The sequence below is a fragment of the Scardinius erythrophthalmus genome (assembly GCF_964197995.2).
Source record: "Scardinius erythrophthalmus genome assembly, chromosome: 9".
NCBI classification, from domain to species: Eukaryota; Metazoa; Chordata; class Actinopteri; order Cypriniformes; family Leuciscidae; genus Scardinius; species Scardinius erythrophthalmus.
In genome coordinates, this window is record NC_138229.1 from 41,847,648 (window position 1) to 41,869,163 (window position 21,516).

The window sequence follows — 21,516 nt, forward strand, 5'->3', positions numbered from 1 at the left end:
AACAGCAAAATTTAAGTGTGAACTTATAAGAAGTAGACTATACATATAAAAAAAAAATACTTTATCCACTAAATATTATAATCCCTTGAAAATTAGCCCATGATTTACTCACCCTTAAGTCATCCTAGGTGTATATGACATTCTACTTTCAGACAAATACAATCTGAATAATATAAAACAAAAAGTCCTGTGCCCGGTTGCATAAAGCACCTTAAGTTTTTCCCTTAAGTATGATACTTAAGGGGCGATTTCCCCTTACCTAAGAGAATAACTTAAAGGTGTTGCATATAATCTCTTAAACGGTTCTCTTAGGTAAGGGAAACATTTAAGTGTTTCATGACAGCGATCCTGGATTCACGTTATAAAAGTCTGTTGTTGCCATAGAAAGAGCCCCCGCAACCCGATGAACCACTCTGCTGACAGACAATTTATGCACGGGGAAAACATCTCCCACTACCGTCTGAAAACTCCCAGTTGCAAAAAAACGCAATGCTATAAGCAGTTGTAACACCGCAGGTAAAGAGTGGTTGCGATGTGTGACATGCAAGGTCGCCGTCTAGTTTGTTAGCGATGTCAAATATTGCACGTCGATCAAATCGGTATTCCTGCAACAATTTTTCATCGATAAGATGGTCCAAAGGGTTCTCCCTATCCCTAAAAATTATTCTTGGCACATAATGATCTTCAGCTGGTTCCATAAATTCAGCCATGTCGTCTTATTTTAGTCCGCGTTACTCTTAAGGTTACGATTTACAAACCTTAAGTTATACTTAGGGAAATGACCGTTAAGGGGTTTTATGCAACACGTAATGCTTTTTAAGGGATTACTTAAGTGAAAAAACAGCGTTTAAGGGAAATTCTAAGTGTTTATGACGTTTCACTTAAAGAAACCCTTAAGTAACACTTAAGGTTTTTTTCTGCAACACCCTTAGGTTTAAGGGAAACATAAGGGAGAACTTAAGGGAAAATTACACTTAAGGTGCTTTATACAACCGGGCACTGGCTCTTCCAAGCTTTATAATAGCAGTGAATGGCTGTATATTTTTCAAGTCCATCAAAGTATGAAAAACTCGATGAAAAAACACAACAACAATAAAACAGCACAATGACAGGATTGATATGGTATACCCACATTGTAACAAATAAATAAAAGATCTTTGAATTTTTCACAAAAGGTCTCTTGCATCGTCCTGTCAATCATTGCACCTCACTCTAGTCATGTGACTCCTGTGGCTCAACTTACCTCAGTATCTCCAATTTACACTTTATATTCTTTAGTCCAGTGCAGAGCAGCTTCACTCCTGGATCCTGCAGATTATTATTGTTCATGTTCAGCTCTTTCAGATTGGTCTCTGATCCAAGAACTGCAGCCAGAGCTGAACAGCTTTTGTCTGTTAAGTTACAATCATTTAACCTACAATAAGTCACAACACAGAATTAGATGGAACACATACAATACATTTTCTATATACAAATATTAAACACATTTTTCATTTATTTTTTACATAAACAGCACATACAGCAAAGTGGCTGAGTTAAACTAACATTCATCTTCAAAAATTACTATTTCCAGTACATTAGTGTTTTTTATTCAGTGACAAATAACATCAAAATGTAGATAAAATGAAGTGTGTTTGAAAATATATTTGTGTAAAGCTTTTATAGCTATAGGATTTTTTCTCTATTTATGTCACCTGATGGAGTTTAGGTTCTTGCCACTGTTTCCTCTGTCTTGCTTAGTTGGGGACACTTAATATTCAACAATATTATTGACTTGACTGCACCGACACCATTATATGAGACAGTTCACACTTTTATGGCAAGTTAAAGGCCTTTCACTGTAATTCTAAAAATGCCTCCATTCTCATGTACATGTCTACTTGACATAAAATCTTTAATGATTTAAGTAAAGCTAAGATTACTTAAAACTAAGAACCTAAGAAATTTTATTTCCATTGACATTCAGAACCATTGACATTTCCAAACGTTTCGAAAGTTATGGCGTAACTAAGCCTCGTTTACTGAAATCATGTGACTTTGGTAGTTTGATACACACTCCGAACCACTGATTCAAAACAAAAGATTCGTAAAGGTTTCGTAGCTTCATGAAGCGTGTTTTGAAAGCGCCCATCACTAGCGTTCAGTGGATCTTATTACAGGCAGATACTGATCACAGACTTTTAAAATGCACTTGTTCAATTTTTACAAGTTACAGTATATGCTGCACTAAAATGAGACATTTTACATTTTGGGAAATACAAACATTGAATTGAAAGCAGTTATGAAGATTTCTGACTTCGATGTCACAAAAAACATTGTTCTGCCTCTACAGAAACTGAAATAATTATTGACCCATGATCAAACGGTCTGTCTTAACCAAATATTTAAAGCTTGAAATTACGTTTTAATTGTGTTTTTATTTGCTGTTTAATTTTATTACTTTAAATTGTTGTGGCTCTGTGTGACTCTGAGGAAAAAACTGCTCTGACTCAAACAAGTGAGGAAATATTATCATCAGCTAACATTAAAACTCAAAGTAAAGTAATATTATAAATAAATGAGCAATACTCACGTCAGTGTGATGAGTTGACAGTGTTTATCCTGCAGTAGAGCAGCGATCTGATTCACTCGTGTGTCTCCTAGTTCATGTTCACTCAGATTCAGCTCTTTCTGGAGTAACGGGTTTTTACCCACAACTCTATTCACATACTGACAGGCTTCCTCTGCAGCAGGACTCAAAAACCTGCAGAAGAGTCAATTCAGTTCTCAACTAAATGTCTGTTGCATTACAAAAACAATTGGTATGATAAAGAAAATTCTTTGAACATTTAAATACACAAATAAGTTTAAAAGAAACTAGAGCGACACTCAGTCCTAAAGCAAACTCATAAGAACAGAAACGTCTCACAGAGCAGAAGGGCAAAAGCTCACTAGATCATGGTTTTTAGTATGAATACAGAGTGTGAAATTAAGATCTTTCTGGCTTTTAAGCAGGAGAAGTGAGAAACGTCAGCACAGAGAAAACTGGCTTGTGAAACTGCATGTTTGTGAACATCTGGAGACTCATAGACCTGCTGTAGAGAGATGCAGTGAATCTGGGCTTGATGGAAAACTATTGTGTTCAGAAAACTATTTCACCAAAAGGTTATCTAGAATTTTGATGAGAAGTGTGCACAAAAATAAAATTGTGCATTTCAATTATTAAGGTATACTCCAGAATAGCAGCCCATATACTGACCCATAATGTCTATTTGACCTTTAGCTCATATCACAACTAAACTGTGTTGACGTTTATCATCATCATGACAGAACCTGCAGCATCTGATCTGATCTTGATCATTTTGATGCAACAAATTGTCAAGCTAATTGTACAGCTAAAATAATATATCAGTTATGAATATTTAGCCTCCATATAACTAATTTAGTTAATTATTTGATCCCGTCTCACCTCAGTGTCTTCAGTTGACAGTCTGGATCCTGCAGTAAATCATTGAGCTTCTTCACTCCTGATTGTCCAGGATCATTTCCTGTGAGATCCAGCTCTATCAGGTGTGAAGGGTTTGATCTCAGAGCTGAAGCCAGAGCTTTATAACCTTCTTCTGTCACACTGCAGTTAGAGAGTCTAGAACAGGAATGAAAGCATTCAGCTGATTAATCAGTTTAACCACGAACAATATAAATCCTTAAACTTGAATTTTATTTTGATCTTTGTACAAATGCATTGAAAGTTAGTTGCAAAAACTGATGACGGAATATGGAGGCAAACAAAAGGCACAGAAATCTCTAATATGTTAGACATCAACATCACTTTCGAGATTACAATTATCTAAAACTGTGTAAGCCCGTTTATCGGTCCAAATGAGGGTTTCCGCCAGAACGGGTGAAGGTCTCTGCGTGTTTATCACATTTTATCACAACCTCGAAGTTAAGTCAGATTGCCAATTGGTTTTTGGTCAATTATATAATAGTTTAGCAATACATTTGATTGTTCTACTTAACTCTTTACTTATATTTTACCCGCTCATATTAGGAAGCTATGTCGCTCAGACGTCCTCACGCCTTGTTTAACGTGGGTCTCACGATCACAATCTCGCCAGCTTCGGTCACTAAACAGAGGTTATTGCTATATACCTGAGATCGGTCGCATTCACGCTTACACAATCAAAGATACTTTGGTATAGCCCCCATGATTGCATACACTTGAAATTAAAGTAACATTTACTTCAGTAGAGGTATGGCCACTACTACAGATATAAGTCAACCAACTTTACTTGTCTTATAATAGCTTTGGATTGGCCATGCCATGGTTTCCCCCGTACACTTATCTAAAGTGACATTAAATTAAAACAGAGGTCAGACACACTCAGATTTAGGTTGGTCAAGCAGCACTTTTGCTGCCCTAAATGCAAATTCACTTCTTGTCTTTGCAAAACACGTTCATTTGAATTAGCGCCAAAATATTTTTCGTCACTAATCTGACGCAAAACTTGCTGTAACATACGAATCCGTTTAATCTACTTGGGAAAACAATTTCAGAGTCAGTCGGAATAAAATCAAATGTAACAATTTATTATGTCAGGTAAATGTATCATGCCAATTACATAATCAGTTCAAAGATAAAAAATACAAAACATCAAATGCTCTGGAATAAAGAGAGAAGATGCAAACCTGACATTATAAAATACATGATGTGGAGTGCCTGCATACACACTATATCACAGGCTAATTTGAGCTACAAATCGCCACAAGCCTTCTTCAGCATCTCCCTAAACACTCAGACCAAGGCAGAAACCTCTTTTCAAATTTAAACATGAGTTAACAGTGGGAATTTGCATTAATCACCGTCCCAGACTTACTGGGGACAGAAGTTGAGGGAATGATGTGTAAATTGGGAGGTGATCAACTCAAGTGTGATCGTGTCTCGAATGAAGATGGTAATATAACAAGAGTTAAAATGTTAATTTCCTTTGTTTTCTCAGAGAGTTGCCCTCTCTTCCAGTTCTTCCAGTTTATCCAGTCTTACAACAGTTGAAATGACTATACGGCCTTAATTTAATGCAGCAAAAATTATTTTACAGTGTAGGCTACTAAGATCTTTTCTTTCTTTTTTTCCTCAGCCTTTTTCTTGGTTGTTTTTATAAACAGACAATAACCATTTATTTAACAGTGCCTTTTATAAAAGAGACTATAACTAAAAATTACCATTATGTAGAATATTTTTGTACTTCACTTTTATTTGTTCCCGTGTTCTAGTGTGGCGACTCTGACATTACAATGAACAAAGTAATTATGCAATTATTAAAATACAAATATATAGGCTAATAAGTGATAAAAACATCTAACATGGCCACTTCTAACGGATTTAAATTGTGTGCTACTTTTTGCCAGCCCTCTCTCCTGGCTTTTGCAGACTTTGAGGTGTTCCCTGGCGTTTTGATTAAACATTAAAATTCCGAATAAACTTCGACTATTAGTTCTTGCTCTGCTGAGGAGAAAAACTGAGCGCGCTCTTTGGCCACGCTGAACAGCCAATAGCAGCGTTGCTGATCAATGTTTCTACTATCGATACATATCCCCTTTTAAACCAGCACATGAACGCGCAATTATCTCACTAGCTCAATCCAGCTATACTAATCATATCCAGCAGGTGTGTTCGAAGAACCTAATTAGCCAGATCATGATTCGCACGATGATATCATCTTGGATGTGTAATTTGATCTCGGATGTTTTAAGCAATGTACAAAGAACGAGCCCCAGGTCTGAAAGTCTTTGATCTGAATGATCCACAACAAGTAACCTGAAAATGGTCGGAAAATGAGAAAATTTAAGTTTGGGAATGGCCTAATTAAAGTCCAGACTACAACACCATTGAAATTCTGTGGAAGTACGTGAAACACAGCTCATGCTGGAAAGTCTACAAATGTCACTGAGCTGAAGCAGCTATGTAAGGAGGAGTGGGACAAATGAACCAAAATACCTTCACAGTGGTGTAAAACACTCATAAACTATAGAAAGTGTTTAGTCGAGACTAGCTGCAAAGCTGAAAGCAGAATCAAAGATACACATCTCCCTCAAAAGTACTAAAATACATTAATCCTGTCAAATAAAATATTAAGAGAAGTGATTTCTACCAGATCTCGCCCTCCATTCTGTGGCAGATTTACCAGCTCTAACATAATCATCTGAATTCTGACTCAACACTATGCAAGTAATGATTACATCACTAAAGTATAAATTACTATAAACAAAAACAGCACAATTTAAGTGTGAACTTATAAGAAGTAGACTATACATATAAAAAAAAATACTTTATCCACTAAATATTATAATCCCTTGAAAATTAGCCCATGATTTACTCACCCTTAAGTCATCCTAGGTGTATATGACATTCTACTTTCAGACAAATACAATCTGAATAATATAAAACAAAAAGTCCTGTGCCCGGTTGCATAAAGCACCTTAAGTTTTTCCCTTAAGTATGATACTTAAGGGGCGATTTCCCCTTACCTAAGAGAATAACTTAAAGGTGTTGCATATAATCTCTTAAACGGTTCTCTTAGGTAAGGGAAACATTTAAGTGTTTCATGACAGCGATCCTGGATTCACGTTATAAAAGTCTGTTGTTGCCATAGAAAGAGCCCCCGCAACCCGATGAACCACTCTGCTGACAGACAATTTATGCACGGGGAAAACATCTCCCACTACCGTCTGAAAACTCCCAGTTGCAAAAAAACGCAATGCTATAAGCAGTTGTAACACCGCAGGTAAAGAGTGGTTGCGATGTGTGACATGCAAGGTCGCCGTCTAGTTTGTTAGCGATGTCAAATATTGCACGTCGATCAAATCGGTATTCCTGCAACAATTTTTCATCGATAAGATGGTCCAAAGGGTTCTCCCTATCCCTAAAAATTATTCTTGGCACATAATGATCTTCAGCTGGTTCCATAAATTCAGCCATGTCGTCTTATTTTAGTCCGCGTTACTCTTAAGGTTACGATTTACAAACCTTAAGTTATACTTAGGGAAATGACCGTTAAGGGGTTTTATGCAACACGTAATGCTTTTTAAGGGATTACTTAAGTGAAAAAACAGCGTTTAAGGGAAATTCTAAGTGTTTATGACGTTTCACTTAAAGAAACCCTTAAGTAACACTTAAGGTTTTTTTCTGCAACACCCTTAGGTTTAAGGGAAACATAAGGGAGAACTTAAGGGAAAATTACACTTAAGGTGCTTTATACAACCGGGCACTGGCTCTTCCAAGCTTTATAATAGCAGTGAATGGCTGTATATTTTTCAAGTCCATCAAAGTATGAAAAACTCGATGAAAAAACACAACAACAATAAAACAGCACAATGACAGGATTGATATGGTATACCCACATTGTAACAAATAAATAAAAGATCTTTGAATTTTTCACAAAAGGTCTCTCGCATCGTCCTGTCAATCATTGCACCTCACTCTAGTCATGTGACTCCTGTGGCTCAACTTACCTCAGTATCTCCAATTTACACTTTATATTCTTTAGTCCAGTGCAGAGCAGCTTCACTCCTGGATCCTGCAGATTATTATTGTTCATGTTCAGCTCTTTCAGATTGGTCTCTGATCCAAGAACTGCAGCCAGAGCTGAACAGCTTTTGTCTGTTAAGTTACAATCATTTAACCTACAATAAGTCACAACACAGAATTAGATGGAACACATACAATACATTTTCTATATACAAATATTAAACACATTTTTCATTTATTTTTTACATAAACAGCACATACAGCAAAGTGGCTGAGTTAAACTAACATTCATCTTCAAAAATTACTATTTCCAGTACATTAGTGTTTTTTATTCAGTGACAAATAACATCAAAATGTAGATAAAATGAAGTGTGTTTGAAAATATATTTGTGTAAAGCTTTTATAGCTATAGGATTTTTTCTCTATTTATGTCACCTGATGGAGTTTAGGTTCTTGCCACTGTTGCCTCTGTCTTGCTTAGTTGGGGACACTTAATATTCAACAATATTATTGACTTGACTGCACCGACACCATTATATGAGACAGTTCACACTTTTATGGCAAGTTAACCCTCAGGGGACCACAGTGTTTTGGGGGCCTTTGAGATGTTCTGACATGCCTTGACATTTGTGCTTTTTTCAGTTATTTATAAACATGTTAATGGCAAAGGTGTAAATTCACTCTATATAGCACAAACAGGGCTACCATAATATGCGAGCAACGTGTATGTAGATGTTTGTATTTTTAAGAGAATAATGTTTATGCGTGGTTATTGGAAAAAATTAAAATGAAAGTTGCTGAATTAAGACCACAAAACACATATTAAATACAGTGAGGAAAATAAGTATTTGAACACCCTGCTATTTTGCAAGTTCTCCCACTTAGAAATCATGGAGGGGTCTGAAATTGTCATCGTAGGTGCATGTCCACTGTGAGAGACATAATCTAAAAAAAAAATCCAGAAATCACAATGTATGATTTTTTAACTATTTATTTGTATGATACAGCTGCAAATAAGTATTTGAACACCTGAGAAAATCAATGTTAATATTTGGTACAGTAGCCTTTGTTTGCAATTACAGAGGTCAAACGTTTTCTGTAGTTTTTCACCAGGTTTGCACACACTGCAGGAGGGATTTTGGCCCACTCCTCCACACAGATCTTCTCTAGATCAGTCAGGTTTCTGGGCTGTCGCTGAGAAACACAGAGTTGGAGCTCCCTCCAAAGATTCTCTATTGGGTTTAGGTCTGGAGACTGGCTAGGCCACGCCAGAACCTTGATATGCTTCTTACAGAGGGAGCCACTCCTTGGTTATCCTGGCTGTGTGCTTCGGGTCATTGTCATGTTGGAAGACCCAGCCTCGACCCATCTTCAATGCTCTAACTGAGGGAAGGAGGTTGTTCCCTAAAATCTCGCAATACATGGCCCCGGTCATCCTCTCCTTAATACAGTGCAGTCGCCCTGTCCCATGTGCAGAAAAACACCCCCAAAGCATGATGCTACCACCCCCATGCTTCACAGTAGGGATGGTGTTCTTGGGATGGTACTCATCATTCTTCTTCCTCCAAACACGTTTAGTGGAATTATGACCAAAAAGTTCTATTTTGGTCTCATCTGACCACATGACTTTCTCCCATGACTCCTCTGGATCATCCAAATGGTCATTGGCAAACTTAAGATGGGCCTTGACATGTGCTGGTTTAAGCAGGGGAACTTTCCGTGCCATGCATGATTTCAAACCATGACGTCTTAGTGTATTACCAACAGTAACCTTGGAAACGGTGGTCCCAGCTCTTTTCAGGTCATTGACCAGCTCCTCCCGTGTAGTTCTGGGCTGATTTCTCACCTTTCTTAGGATCATTGAGACCCCACGAGGTGAGATCTTGCATGGAGCCCCACTCCGAGGGAGATTGACAGTCATGTTTAGCTTCTTCCATTTTCTAATGATTGCTCCAACAGTGGACCTTTTTTCACCAAGCTGCTTGGCAATTTCCCCGTAGCCCTTTCCAGCCTTGTGGAGGTGTACAATTTTGTCTCTAGTGTCTTTGGACAGCTCTTTGGTCTTGGCCATGTTAGTAGTTGGATTCTTACTGATTGTATGGGGTGGACAGGTGTCTTTATGCAGCTAACGACCTCAAACAGGTGCATCTAATTTAGGATAATAAATGGAGTGGAGGTGGACATTTTAAAGGCAGACTAACAGGTCTTTGAGGGTCAGAATTCTAGCTGATAGACAGGTGTTCAAATACTTATTTGCAGCTGTATCATACAAATAAATAGTTAAAAAATCATATATTGTGATTTCTGGATTTTTTTTTTTAGATTATGTCTCTCACAGTGGACATGCACCTACGATGACAATTTCAGACCCCTCCATGATTTCCAAGTGGGAGAACTTGCAAAATAGCAGGGTGTTCAAATACTTATTTTCCTCACTGTATGTGTCCACAAGACTTTTGACTAATGGATGTTGTCCCTTTGTGTTCTAGCTTCAAAATTATGTGAAAATAGTTTTGCTTTATCGTTCACAAAAAAAAAATACATTGATTTAAATGGTGTAAAACAGGTTTTGCTTGGAAAGCCAATATGCAAGGGGGAGGAGTAGTTTACACCTTAGATTGCATAATCTCTGCATAATCTCCCCACCCATTCTGCATAATGACTGCCTAATGAGCCATTCATTCAGGTGTGACACTGACTGAGCCACAATGCAACGACAAAAGATGTATTTAGAAGAAGACTTATATTGACCATTTAAGATTTCGCTTACATTTCTCTTGTAAATATGTTTTGCTATTTTATTAAAAATGTTACAATTACAACAATAATTACAATTTCAACAATATTTCAAGTGTACTCTTTCTTTGTAAAAAAAAAAAAAGAAAAAAGATTATAGGCCTAAATTTTATCATATGTATTCATTAGTTTGAATATAGCCAACATTGGAACATCTAACATCTTAGTCTATGACTTTATTTTTGACAAAAATAGTATTTTTTTTTTTTTTTGCAGTTTAATACGTTGCTTATACAAATACATTTTTTTCAACATATTCCAGTGGATTTTTACTCATCTCAGTAGGCTATAGCAAAGCAGTTTATTCTTTCACACACAGACACGCGATTCATATTCAGGCTAAACAGTCTTTACAAATATGTACCCTTCATTCATCTCACAGAAAGGCGAGTCATATTATAGAAATGCGATTCATCTTTTTGCGGTTTGCATAGGCCTACACTAACGTTATTCCATAACGTTATTCCACACGTGAGAAAAGAAAACAGCCTACCTCACTCCTCAGCGCAGCGGGATCTGCTCCTCATATCAGGAGATATTGCTCCTCATCAGCACTGTTCTGAGGAATCGTTTCTCCATAAGGTAGGCTATATTATGCCTCACTCGATCGCGACGCGCTGTGTTTACAGCTGATGGGCGTTTCACACCCCTCAGAATTTGCGTTTGAATAGCACGCGCTCTCCGGGGAGTGGTCACATTACTGTGAATGAACTCCTAATGAGCTCGACAGGAGTCGCTCTCTTTTTATACAGATTACAGAAACTGAGAATATTTGTTTTTTATATAAGTTACTTCTTTTAACAGATGCGATCTCAAGCTTTATGCCCGTGGGTCTGTTTGCCTGTTTGACTAAATTTTCGCGGAGTTATTGATCATTTTCGAACGCGTTTCAAATGGGAGTTCACGGACAGAGGGAAGGCAGAAATCGCATCATGTTAATTTTTCTTTATTTGTCAAAAAGCAAAACACTTTATTTTTATTGTGAGTATACAGAAAAAAAATAGAAACTGAACAGGATCGATTGATGTATTACACGAAAATGAAAGATCAAAATTAACAGAGCATTTGGTGTTTATTTTCATTGCTAAAAAAAAAAAAACGAGCAAAACGCGCGGGCGCGTTTGTGGTCCCCTGAGGGTTAAAGGCCTTTCACTGTAATTCTAAAAATGCCTCCATTCTCATGTACATGTCTACTTGACATAAAATCTTTAATGATTTAAGTAAAGCTAAGATTACTTAAAACTAAGAACCTAAGAAATTTTATTTGTTTTTAATATTTCAAGATTAAGGTCAACCGATGGCTGATGCCAATATCTTAGAGAGCAGGGTGGCCAACAGGTGATATACCATTAATTTAAAGATAGTAATAAAAAAGCATCCATAACAATTGCTGAAATGAAATTTATAGTTATTTTACTTAATTACTAAATTAGAAAAATATATTTTAAAAAATTATATTAAAAAAAGAGATTTTGAACGATAAAAAATGTAAACAAATTTTTTGTAGAAAACCCATCTTAAAATGTGTACATCAAATATGATACAACAGGCTAAATCTCTCGATCTACATATTGCATTACATTATTAATACATTAAACTACAGAATTACTCATAGAAATAAGCATTTAAAATATCTAATTACTGGAAGAAACAGAGGGATAACTAATATATGATGTGGTAATGTATATGTACTTTAAGTAAGTTGTATTATAAAAATTGCAATGTTTTATGCTATAACCTTTCAGAATTTCATCTTACTTTTTGGCAATAGAAATAACATCTGTACCAAATTAGTTATCAAGTCTGGAGTATCATATGATACAAAAAAAACATGCAAACATTTTTACATGGTATTTTATATTTTGTCTTAAGGTTTGATAAACTGTCTCCACACACACACACACACACACACACACACACACACACACACACACACACACACACACACACACACACACACACAAAGCTTTACAGGTATAGGTTCATGTTTATGAAGGGGAATCACTATAGAGTAATGTAGATAAATGCATTTTTCAGAGGAGAGCTAAACATGACAAAATATATTAAAAGACTTACAGGGCTCTTCTGGAGGTTTTGATGACTGCCGATAATCTAATGAGACACTCGTCTGATTTCTTGAATTTCTGAAGCTCAAACTCCTCCAGCTCTTCCTCTGATGTCAACAACACAAAGGCTAAAGCAGACCACTGGGCAGGTGAAAGGTCACCAGATGAGAGACTTCCTTTGCTAAGGTGGGTCTGAATCTCTTTCACCAGAGTTTGGTCGTTCAGTTCATTCAGACAGTAGAACAGATTGATGGATCTCTCTGCAGGAAGATCATCTTCTAATTTCTGCTTGATGTACTGAATTATTACCTTGTTGCTCTGGTCATTGCCATCTTGCTGTGTCAACAGACCTCGTAAGAGTCGTCGATTGGACTGGAGTGACAGACCGAGGAGGAAGCGAAGGAAAAGGTCCAGGTGTCCATTGTCACTCTCGAGCGCCTTGTCCACTGTAGTCTTGAGTAAATCAATAATGGTTTCATTTCTGTTTTCCTGTTCTGTAGACTCATGCTCAAACACACTTGTCTTGTTGATGTCTAGAAACAGATGTGCATAAAGGGCTGCAATAAACTCTTGAATGCTCAAGTGAACAAAGCAGTACATGGTACCAAGAACGATCCCTGTTTCCTCCTTAAAGATCTGAGTACACATGCCTGAGTACACTGATGCCTTATAGACGTCAATACCACAGGCTTCCAGGTCTGTGTCATAGAAGATCAGGTTGTTTCTTTCCAGCTGATGAAATGCCAGTTTCCCCAGTGAAAGGATGGCGTCTTTATCCCAGGAAACATCTGGTGTGTATTCTCCATCATATTTTCGGCGGCTCTGCTGGATCTGAAAGCGGAGAAAGTGTGTGTACATTTGTGTCAGAGTCTTGGGAGTGTCTTCAGTGTTTGATTCCTGCAGTGTTTTAGAGATCTCATCAGCCTGAGTGCTTTTCACATCATTATTTCTTTTCTCCTCCAGAATGTTCTGGAGAACAGTGGCTGAAATCCAGCAGAAGACTGGGATGTGGCACATGATAAAGAGACTCTTTGATTGTTTAACATGATCTATGATTGTGTTGGCCTGATTCTCATCCTTGAATCTTTTTTTGAAGTACTCTTCCTTCTGTTCGTCGCTGAATCCTCGTATCTCTGTCAGCCGGTCGATACAGTCAGGAGGAAACTTACTGGCAGCTGCTGGTCTGGTGGTGATCCAGATGAGAGCAGAAGGAAGCAGATTTCCCTTCATGAGGTTCGTTAGGAGAACATCCAGAGAGGCTGGTGACGATACATCACGCCACGTCTCATTACAGTCAAACTTCAGAGGAAGGCGACATTCGTCCAGTCCATCAAGGATGAACAGAACTTTGAACTGATTCCTTCTTGTAAGATTCAGTCCTTTTGTCTCTGGGAAAAATTGAGTTATAAGGTCCATCAAACTTAGTTTTTCTTTCTCCTTTAAGTTCATCTCTCTGAATGGAAGAGGAAATATGAAGCTGATATCTTGATTTTCTTTTCCTTCAGCCCAGTCCAGAACAAACTTTTGCACATAGACTGATTTCCCGATGCCAGCAACTCCTTTTGTCAGAACAGTTCGGATCTCCTCGTCTTGTTTAGGTGCTTCAAACAATTTTTTGCAATCAACCTGTATCTCTTGTGCTTCATGACGCCTGGAAGCAACTTCAATCTGTCTCACCTCATGTTCAGTATTGACCTGTTCACTGCCGCCCTGAGTGATATAGATATCTGTGTAGATGTTATTCAGAAGTGTGGAGTCACCTTGCTTGGCAATTCCTTCAAACACACAATGATACTTCTTCTTTAGGCCACATTTCAGCTGAGGAATGAAGAACAGCTCATCTAAACACAGGAACAGACAATAGATAGTTTTAGTCTTCATTTTCTCTCCTACATTTATAAGACAATCAGACAGATGATCATGAGTCTCTTACCTTCTAGAGCATCAGCGGCTTCATCTTGCTTCATCTCTCTCAGGTAATGTAGTGTGATATCAAGAGCTGCTGATTTGATACTGGATCTGTTCTCATTAAAGTCCTTCACAAAGTGTTGTGTGTTCTCTTTTTGTAATATTTTCTTTAACTTCTCCAGCTCATTCTTCAGAAATGTGATTATTTTTCTCTCAAGATCCTACAAACAAAAGTAAGAGAAAAGACAGAGTAACACAATTTAAGCCAAATTGTACATCTACATTTGGTCAACACTATTTATTCAGTAATTATAACACATTTACATTAAAAATCCAGTTAAAAGACTAACATTCTAATAACCAATGTTGAGCTAAAATGTCTTTAAAAAGAAAAATAAGTAATCAAGAAAAATTGAATTACATTTTTTTGTTCAATAACATATTTGTTTGTTACAAATATAAAAAATATATAAAAATGTGTTTTCCTACCTGGAAGATCCCTAGAAGATTGTCTAATGAGTCTAATGTCTCATATTGAAGCCTGTAATCAAATTAGTCAAATAAAATACTAACTGATATTTTACAGAAAGAGAAATAAGCATTAGCTGTGAATACTCTGACAAATATTTAATCGAAACAAGTCTCATGATTGGTATTCACTGATACAACTTTTAAACACAGTCAATGTGAAACAAATGTGACACAAAATACCTTTTATTAGATGATGGTGTTTTCTCACTGAAGGCTGGTGGTCTACCTTTAGACTGATCACTCTTCAGAGACACAGAGCTGGACACATGTGAGCCTGATCTTACACTGATGACACAAAGAACAGAGAGAGAGAGAAAACACTTTACTACAGGAGAAACTTAGTCTCATTTGAAAAGGTTTAATGTTGCAAATAGTAATTAAATGCAGTATAACTGTGTATTTGTTCATTTATGACCATGGTTGGATGGATGGATATGTTTAGTTGCATGATCTATTTTCCATAGTGAATTTATGCCTCCTTGTGGCTGCCTGTGTAACTGTGTTACTGGAATGAGTTTCATAAATCCTCTTACACAGTCAAGTTCAATCACATACACCACTGTGGACAAATAATACAACACTATAATGTAATGTAAACACACAAAATACCTTTTATTAGATGATGGTGTTTTCTCACTGAAGGCTGGTGGTCTACCTTTAGACTGATCACTCTTCAGAGACACATAGCTGGACACACGTGAGCCTGATCTTACACTGATGACACAAAGAACAGAGAGAGAGAGAAAACACTTTACTACAGGAGAAACTTAGTCTCATTTGAAAAGGTTTAATGTTGCAAATAGTAATTAAATGCAGTATAACTGTGTATTTGTTCATTTATGACCATGGTTGGATGGATGGATATGTTTAGTTGCATGATCTATTTTCCATAGTGAATTTATGCCTCCTTGTGGCTGCCTGTGTAACTGTGTTACTGGAATGAGTTTCATAAATCCTCTTACACAGTCAAGTTCAATCACATACACCACTGTGGACAAATAATACAACACTATAATGTAATGTAAACACACAAAATACCTTTTATTAGATGATGGTGTTTTCTCACTGAAGGCTGGTGGTCTACCTTTAGACTGATCACTCTTCAGAGACACATAGCTGGACACACGTGAGCCTGATCTTACACTGATGACACAAAGAACAGAGAGAGAGAGAAAACACTTTACTACAGGAGAAACTTAGTCTCATTTGAAAAGGTTTAATGTTGCAAATAGTAATTAAATGCAGTATAACTGTGTATTTGTTCATTTATGACCATGGTTGGATGGATGGATATGTTTAGTTGCATGATCTATTTTCCATAGTGAATTTATGCCTCCTTGTGGCTGCCTGTGTAACTGTGTTACTGGAATGAGTTTCATAAATCCTCTTACACAGTCAAGTTCAATCACATACACCACTGTGGACAAATAATACAACACTATAATGTAATGTAAACACACAAAATACCTTTTATTAGATGATGGTGTTTTCTCACTGAAGGCTGGTGGTCTACCTTTAGACTGATCACTCTTCAGAGACACAGAGCTGGACACATGTGAGCCTGATCTTACACTGATGACACAAAGAACAGAGAGAGAGAGAAAACACTTTACTACAGGAGAAACTTAGTCTCATTTGAAAAGGTTTAATGTTGCAAATAGTAATTAAATGCAGTATAACTGTGTATTTGTTAATTTATGACCATGGTTGGATGGATGGATATGTTTAGTTGCATGATCTATTTTCCATAGTGAATTTATGCCTCCTTGTGGCTGCCTGTGTAACTGTGTTACTGGAATGAGTTTCATAAATCCTCTTACACAGTCAAGTTCAATCACATACACCACTGTGGACAAATAATACAACACTATAATGTAATGTAAACACACAAAATACCTTTTATTAGATGATGGTGTTTTCTCTCCTCCATCTTTAGACCGATCACTCTTCAGAGACACAGAGCTGGACACATGTGAGCCTGATCTTACACTGATGACACAAAGAACAGAGAGAGAGAGAAAACACTTCAGTAAAGGAGGATCAACTGTGTGTGAAACACATCTTTGTCTCTATCTAATCCTCTACAGAAATACACACTCACACAATTTACAGTTTTATAGTTAACAATCATTTTGTTTACTGGCTCACATTAGTTTACCAATTTCTTTAATATATGTTGAGAATTATAAATTTAGACAACATGTCAAGTTTTTGTTTATTGACAGAATAGAGAGCAGAAATGTCTGTGCGACAAAGTTTTGTTAGCATACTTGAATTAAATTAAGTGTATAGTTGTTTTCTAATGTCTATCAATAATTTTATGATCTAAAAACTAAAGTCATTTATTTGGATTAATTCAGCGTCTAGAAGGTTATTAACAAATTATTAACTGTGATATTTTCTATAGAGCAAACAGGGCTTTATAGAGTTCATTTAAGAAGTCAAAAATTTGAAGTTGTTCAAAGCATTTGCAAACATAGAACAATGCTTAAAGTTTTGTTATTGACAGGGAAACACAAAGTCCAGTCGAGTTTAAAGTGATGAAAACAGACGCAGTCTTACCTGTGTTTCTCTGAGAGACTCGTCTGAGAGAGAGAGTCCTTTCCTCTTTCCTCTGACATACTGCAGCTAAACTGACACTGAAAACTGATCAGCACTGCTTTCTGAAAACACTCAATCCTTCAGCATCACCTGGAAATGACACCATTTTACACAGATGAAGAACATCTTATTTAAGACAATAATGAAGAATGCTGAGTTATTATCAACAACAGCAACAGCAAAAACAATGTATAAAATAAAGTGAGTTACAGACAAATATATTGCCATGTAAAATAACCGAATGGTCTTAATCATTTCTGATTGTTTAATGAGTTTAACTGACTCTAAATATGAATTCATTGGGGAACAGAAATGTACAGTGCTGGGAAAACTGAACCCAATTTGTTGTATTCTCTATTACAGTATAATATCATTTTACAATCATATTTACCCAATCTCTATTAATTGTTGAATTGTTTGTCATTTAATCATTACTTCAAGTTCACAATGGTGGTTGATTTCATTACTTTCAAATGATCCCAAAATAACTAATTACGTAAAAGAAAGCAGAATTATAATAGACATACTGTATAACTACTATTCATAATTGATATGAACTGAAATATTCAGTTTAATAATATCAGATTGTTGTTCATTGACGTTAGGCTTCATCTCTGTCTACTGTAAATGTCTGCTTCAAAAATACTTTCGATTTCACATCACAAAAACAACAGCCTAAAACATAAGAGGAAATAGGAGAAAACTTTCAAAAACACATTTGTTTTCAATAACCCTTAATCAATAAAACCTTTTGTGTTTTTACTTCAAAAGATTGTAATTTCTGGCAGATTCTTCGTCTGTTCGGAGTAGCAGAAGAACAGCCTTCTGTAACTTCACATTCAAATCACGCTTAATATAAAATATGAAGCTTGTAATAATTGCAAATGACTGTAATGGATAATGTATTAAACTTACTTGCAGTCTTGTCCACTAAGAAGTGAATTTATCAGTATTTTAAACTCAGTAGCGCTTGTTGTCAGTCCGCGCGCGTCGTTCTCAGAATCTCTTCCTGGTCTCGATGGATTGTGAATTAAACTCATAAATGGCCGCGAGTGTTATGAGTGTCAAGAGGTTTAGGTGTCAACAGGTGTTGTTACTTTCGTTTTCCTCTTCTTCGTGTGTTTTACAGGAGGGTTTGAAGCAGCTGAACAGTTGCACACCGACACCTACTGCACTGGAGCGGGATATTATACCACATATCTCACATATTACCCCCCCCCCCCCCCCAAAAAAACACTTTCCTGATCACATCTTAAGCCTGCATTTGATCAAGCATACCCTAAAAACAGTTATTTGTGAAATATTACTACAATAAAAATAACTTTTCATAAATATACTTGTAAATATACAGTACTGTGTAATTTATTCATGTGATGCAAAGGAGCTGAATTTTCAGCATCATTACTTCAGTCTTCAGTGTCACATGATCCTTCAGAAATCATTATGATTTGATTCTCCAAAAAATTGATTATTATCAGTTGTACGGCTTCATATTTTTGTGGAAACTACGATACAGTTTTCAGTATTCTTTGAATAGAACTTTCAAAAGAGCAGCATTTATTTGAAACATAATTTTTTTTTAAACAATTTTAAAGTTTTTACTGTGACTTATAAAATTTTTCTTTTCTGTATAAACATTTTTTCAAAACAATAAATCTTAATAATATTGAAAATGTTTATAAAACAGAACAATGACCAATTATAACCACATTAGAAAACAGTAAAGGGATAGTTCACACAAAAATGTAAATTCTGTCATTAATTACTGACCCTCATGTCGCTCCAAACCCGTAAGACTTTTGTGGAGAACACAAATGAAGATATTTTTAACAGATGCCTTGTGTGCGCAAAAAATTACGTCTTTATTCACAAATGATTTATCTCTGACGCATGAGATGGCCGGCTCTCGCCAACACAACCCTGATGAATCGTGGTGCTCCGTGAACATGTGTCAGAGATGTATATTTTGTGAATAAAGATGCAATGTGTTTTTTTGCACACACAAAGCATTCACTTCACTTCATAAAGATGAGTTTAAACCACTGGAGTCATATTGATTATTGTTATAATGTCTTTACTACCTTGAAAGTTGTAGTTGCATAAACTGTGAAATGGAGGGACAGAAAGCTCTCAGATTTCATTAAAAAGATCTACATTTGTGTTTCAAAGATGAACGAAACCTGGATGAAACTGGGCACCAGTAGATCTCTGCCTGATCTCTGATCTTCTGCTCCTTCCACCGTCCCAATCCTGGATTATTGAGCCATGACCGAAGTTTCCACTTTGAATGCTTTAGCCTGGCTGTGTTTTCTCCAGCATCTAAAGTGATAAAGAAAACAATAACCAAAATGTAAATGTAAAAAAACAATGGTTGTCCAAAATGTGAAGTATACACTTGAGTTTTCCCTCTACATATTTGTGCAAGATTTCAATCATAAATTGTAAATGATTGCTTGATTAGACATTACCTGTCTAGCGACGTATGTTTATGCTGAAATATAATATTGTTTTGTGTTTTAAAATCAGCTATCACATGTCATTTTGTAGCGAACTGTCTCGTGTGATAAACGTTTTGAGCTTCAGAACTTCCGATAACAGTGAGTTTTTAGGGAGCGAATGTTTCAGTGCACTGTAAGGATTTTGTGATAAAGACGGCCCTTAACCACTGACTACTGAGCTAGAGACCTGAGTGATATGCACCCTGAGTTTAGCACCTTGATTAGCTTGTTCAGGTGTGCTGGACTAGGTTGGAGTAAACCTCTGCATGTAAGTGGACCTTGAGAGACAATGTTGAGATCTCCTGCATTATGTTCTGAACTTACAACACTGGTGTCCAGACCAAAGTTCTGCAGAGTTTCTGGTGGAACCAGGGCGGAACAGGCTGCGGGTGTGGCCACGGTGGAGCTGTCGGACCCTCTGGCGTCCAGGGCGGAGCTGTCGGACCCTCTGGCGTCCAGGGCGGAGCTGTCGGACCCTCGGGCATCCAGGGCGGAGCTGTCGGACCCTCGGGCATCCAGGGCGGAGCTGTCGGACCCTCGGGCATCCAGGGCGGTGAGGACCCTTCGGGTGGCCATGGCGGAGATGTTTCTTCGGGTGGCCATGGCGGCACTGGGAACCGCGACAGAGAGACCTCCGCTAGCAGGTATACTGCCCCCCCCCCCCAAAAAACAAAATTTTAATGGGGAAATTGACAGGAAAGGGGGGGTCCGGCAGCAAAGAGGGTCTTGGACTGGGCAGGGCCAGCGGTGAAGAGGGCTTTGAGCTAAGAGGGACCAGCGGCGAAGGAAACTCTGGGCTGGACAGGAGACTGGCTCTGGCTCTTGCTCGACAAGACAGGCGACTTCTTTACTCGGAACCGGTTCTGGCTCATCTGGGCCGATGACAGGCTCTGGGGACATGAGGCTCTCAGGCTCGGCGGGCAAGACGCTCTCAGTCTCAGGCTCGGCTGGACTGAGGGTGGAAACATGGGGCTCAGGAGAGGATGGAGCTGAGGTAGCCGACAGTGAGGCCCAGACACATATAATAGCAGCAACATAAAGGGAAAGGGTAGTCTCTTCAACCTCTACAGAACAGACATGAAGAGCAGACTGCTCTGGGGTGGCCTCCAGAATTTGGGGAATGCAGGAAGTCTTCTTCCTCCTCCGTTTACGAGAGCGAGGTGGTGCTGCAGCGAAACACTGATCCGAAGCGTGATTCAAAACACCCATGTCACGTGACTATGGCCAAACGAAGCCTCGAAGTGTTTCACTAAGTGTTTCATCAGGTGTGGTCCGCCGAATCAGCGTCTGATTGACACGGTCGGGAACAGACCACACAATCGCACATCTGTATAAAAGTGAAATCAACGCATATTGACCTCGTGGGTTTTTGTGAGAGGAGTTTGATTTTGAGATAGCGGATTTTTGTTGATATAGTGACATGCGATTTGATTAGTTATAGGCTATTTAGGCTTACATTTAAATTTACACAACACATTGACTGATAGGCTAGAGACAGACAGAGCATACATAGAGTGACACATTAATAGATACATATATATAAATATATATAGACAGCTAGATTAATAGATAGATATATAGATAGATTATATATATAAATACATAGATA

General features: G+C 37.4%; 1 protein-coding gene across 1 annotated transcript in view; it reads right to left on the bottom strand.

The window, feature by feature from the left end:
* Nucleotides 1-18,519, bottom strand: part of LOC308695874 (NACHT, LRR and PYD domains-containing protein 3-like) — a 34,340-nt gene extending 15,821 nt beyond the window's left edge. The window contains exons 1-14 of the mRNA XM_081374134.1: nt 18,325-18,519; nt 17,371-17,499; nt 16,705-16,797; nt 16,276-16,380; nt 15,847-15,951; nt 15,418-15,522; nt 14,989-15,093; nt 14,767-14,818; nt 14,303-14,498; nt 12,380-14,210; nt 7,492-7,662; nt 3,449-3,622; nt 2,573-2,743; nt 1,244-1,414 (exon numbers count right to left, since the gene is read on the bottom strand). Coding sequence (XP_081230260.1) covers nt 1,244-1,414; nt 2,573-2,743; nt 3,449-3,622; nt 7,492-7,662; nt 12,380-14,210; nt 14,303-14,498; nt 14,767-14,818; nt 14,989-15,093; nt 15,418-15,522; nt 15,847-15,951; nt 16,276-16,380; nt 16,705-16,797; nt 17,371-17,429 — 3,338 coding nt within the window. The 5' untranslated portion in view covers nt 17,430-17,499; nt 18,325-18,519. The remainder of the gene's footprint in view (nt 1-1,243; nt 1,415-2,572; nt 2,744-3,448; nt 3,623-7,491; nt 7,663-12,379; nt 14,211-14,302; nt 14,499-14,766; nt 14,819-14,988; nt 15,094-15,417; nt 15,523-15,846; nt 15,952-16,275; nt 16,381-16,704; nt 16,798-17,370; nt 17,500-18,324) is intronic.
* Between the last annotated feature and the right edge of the window lie 2,997 nt (nt 18,520-21,516).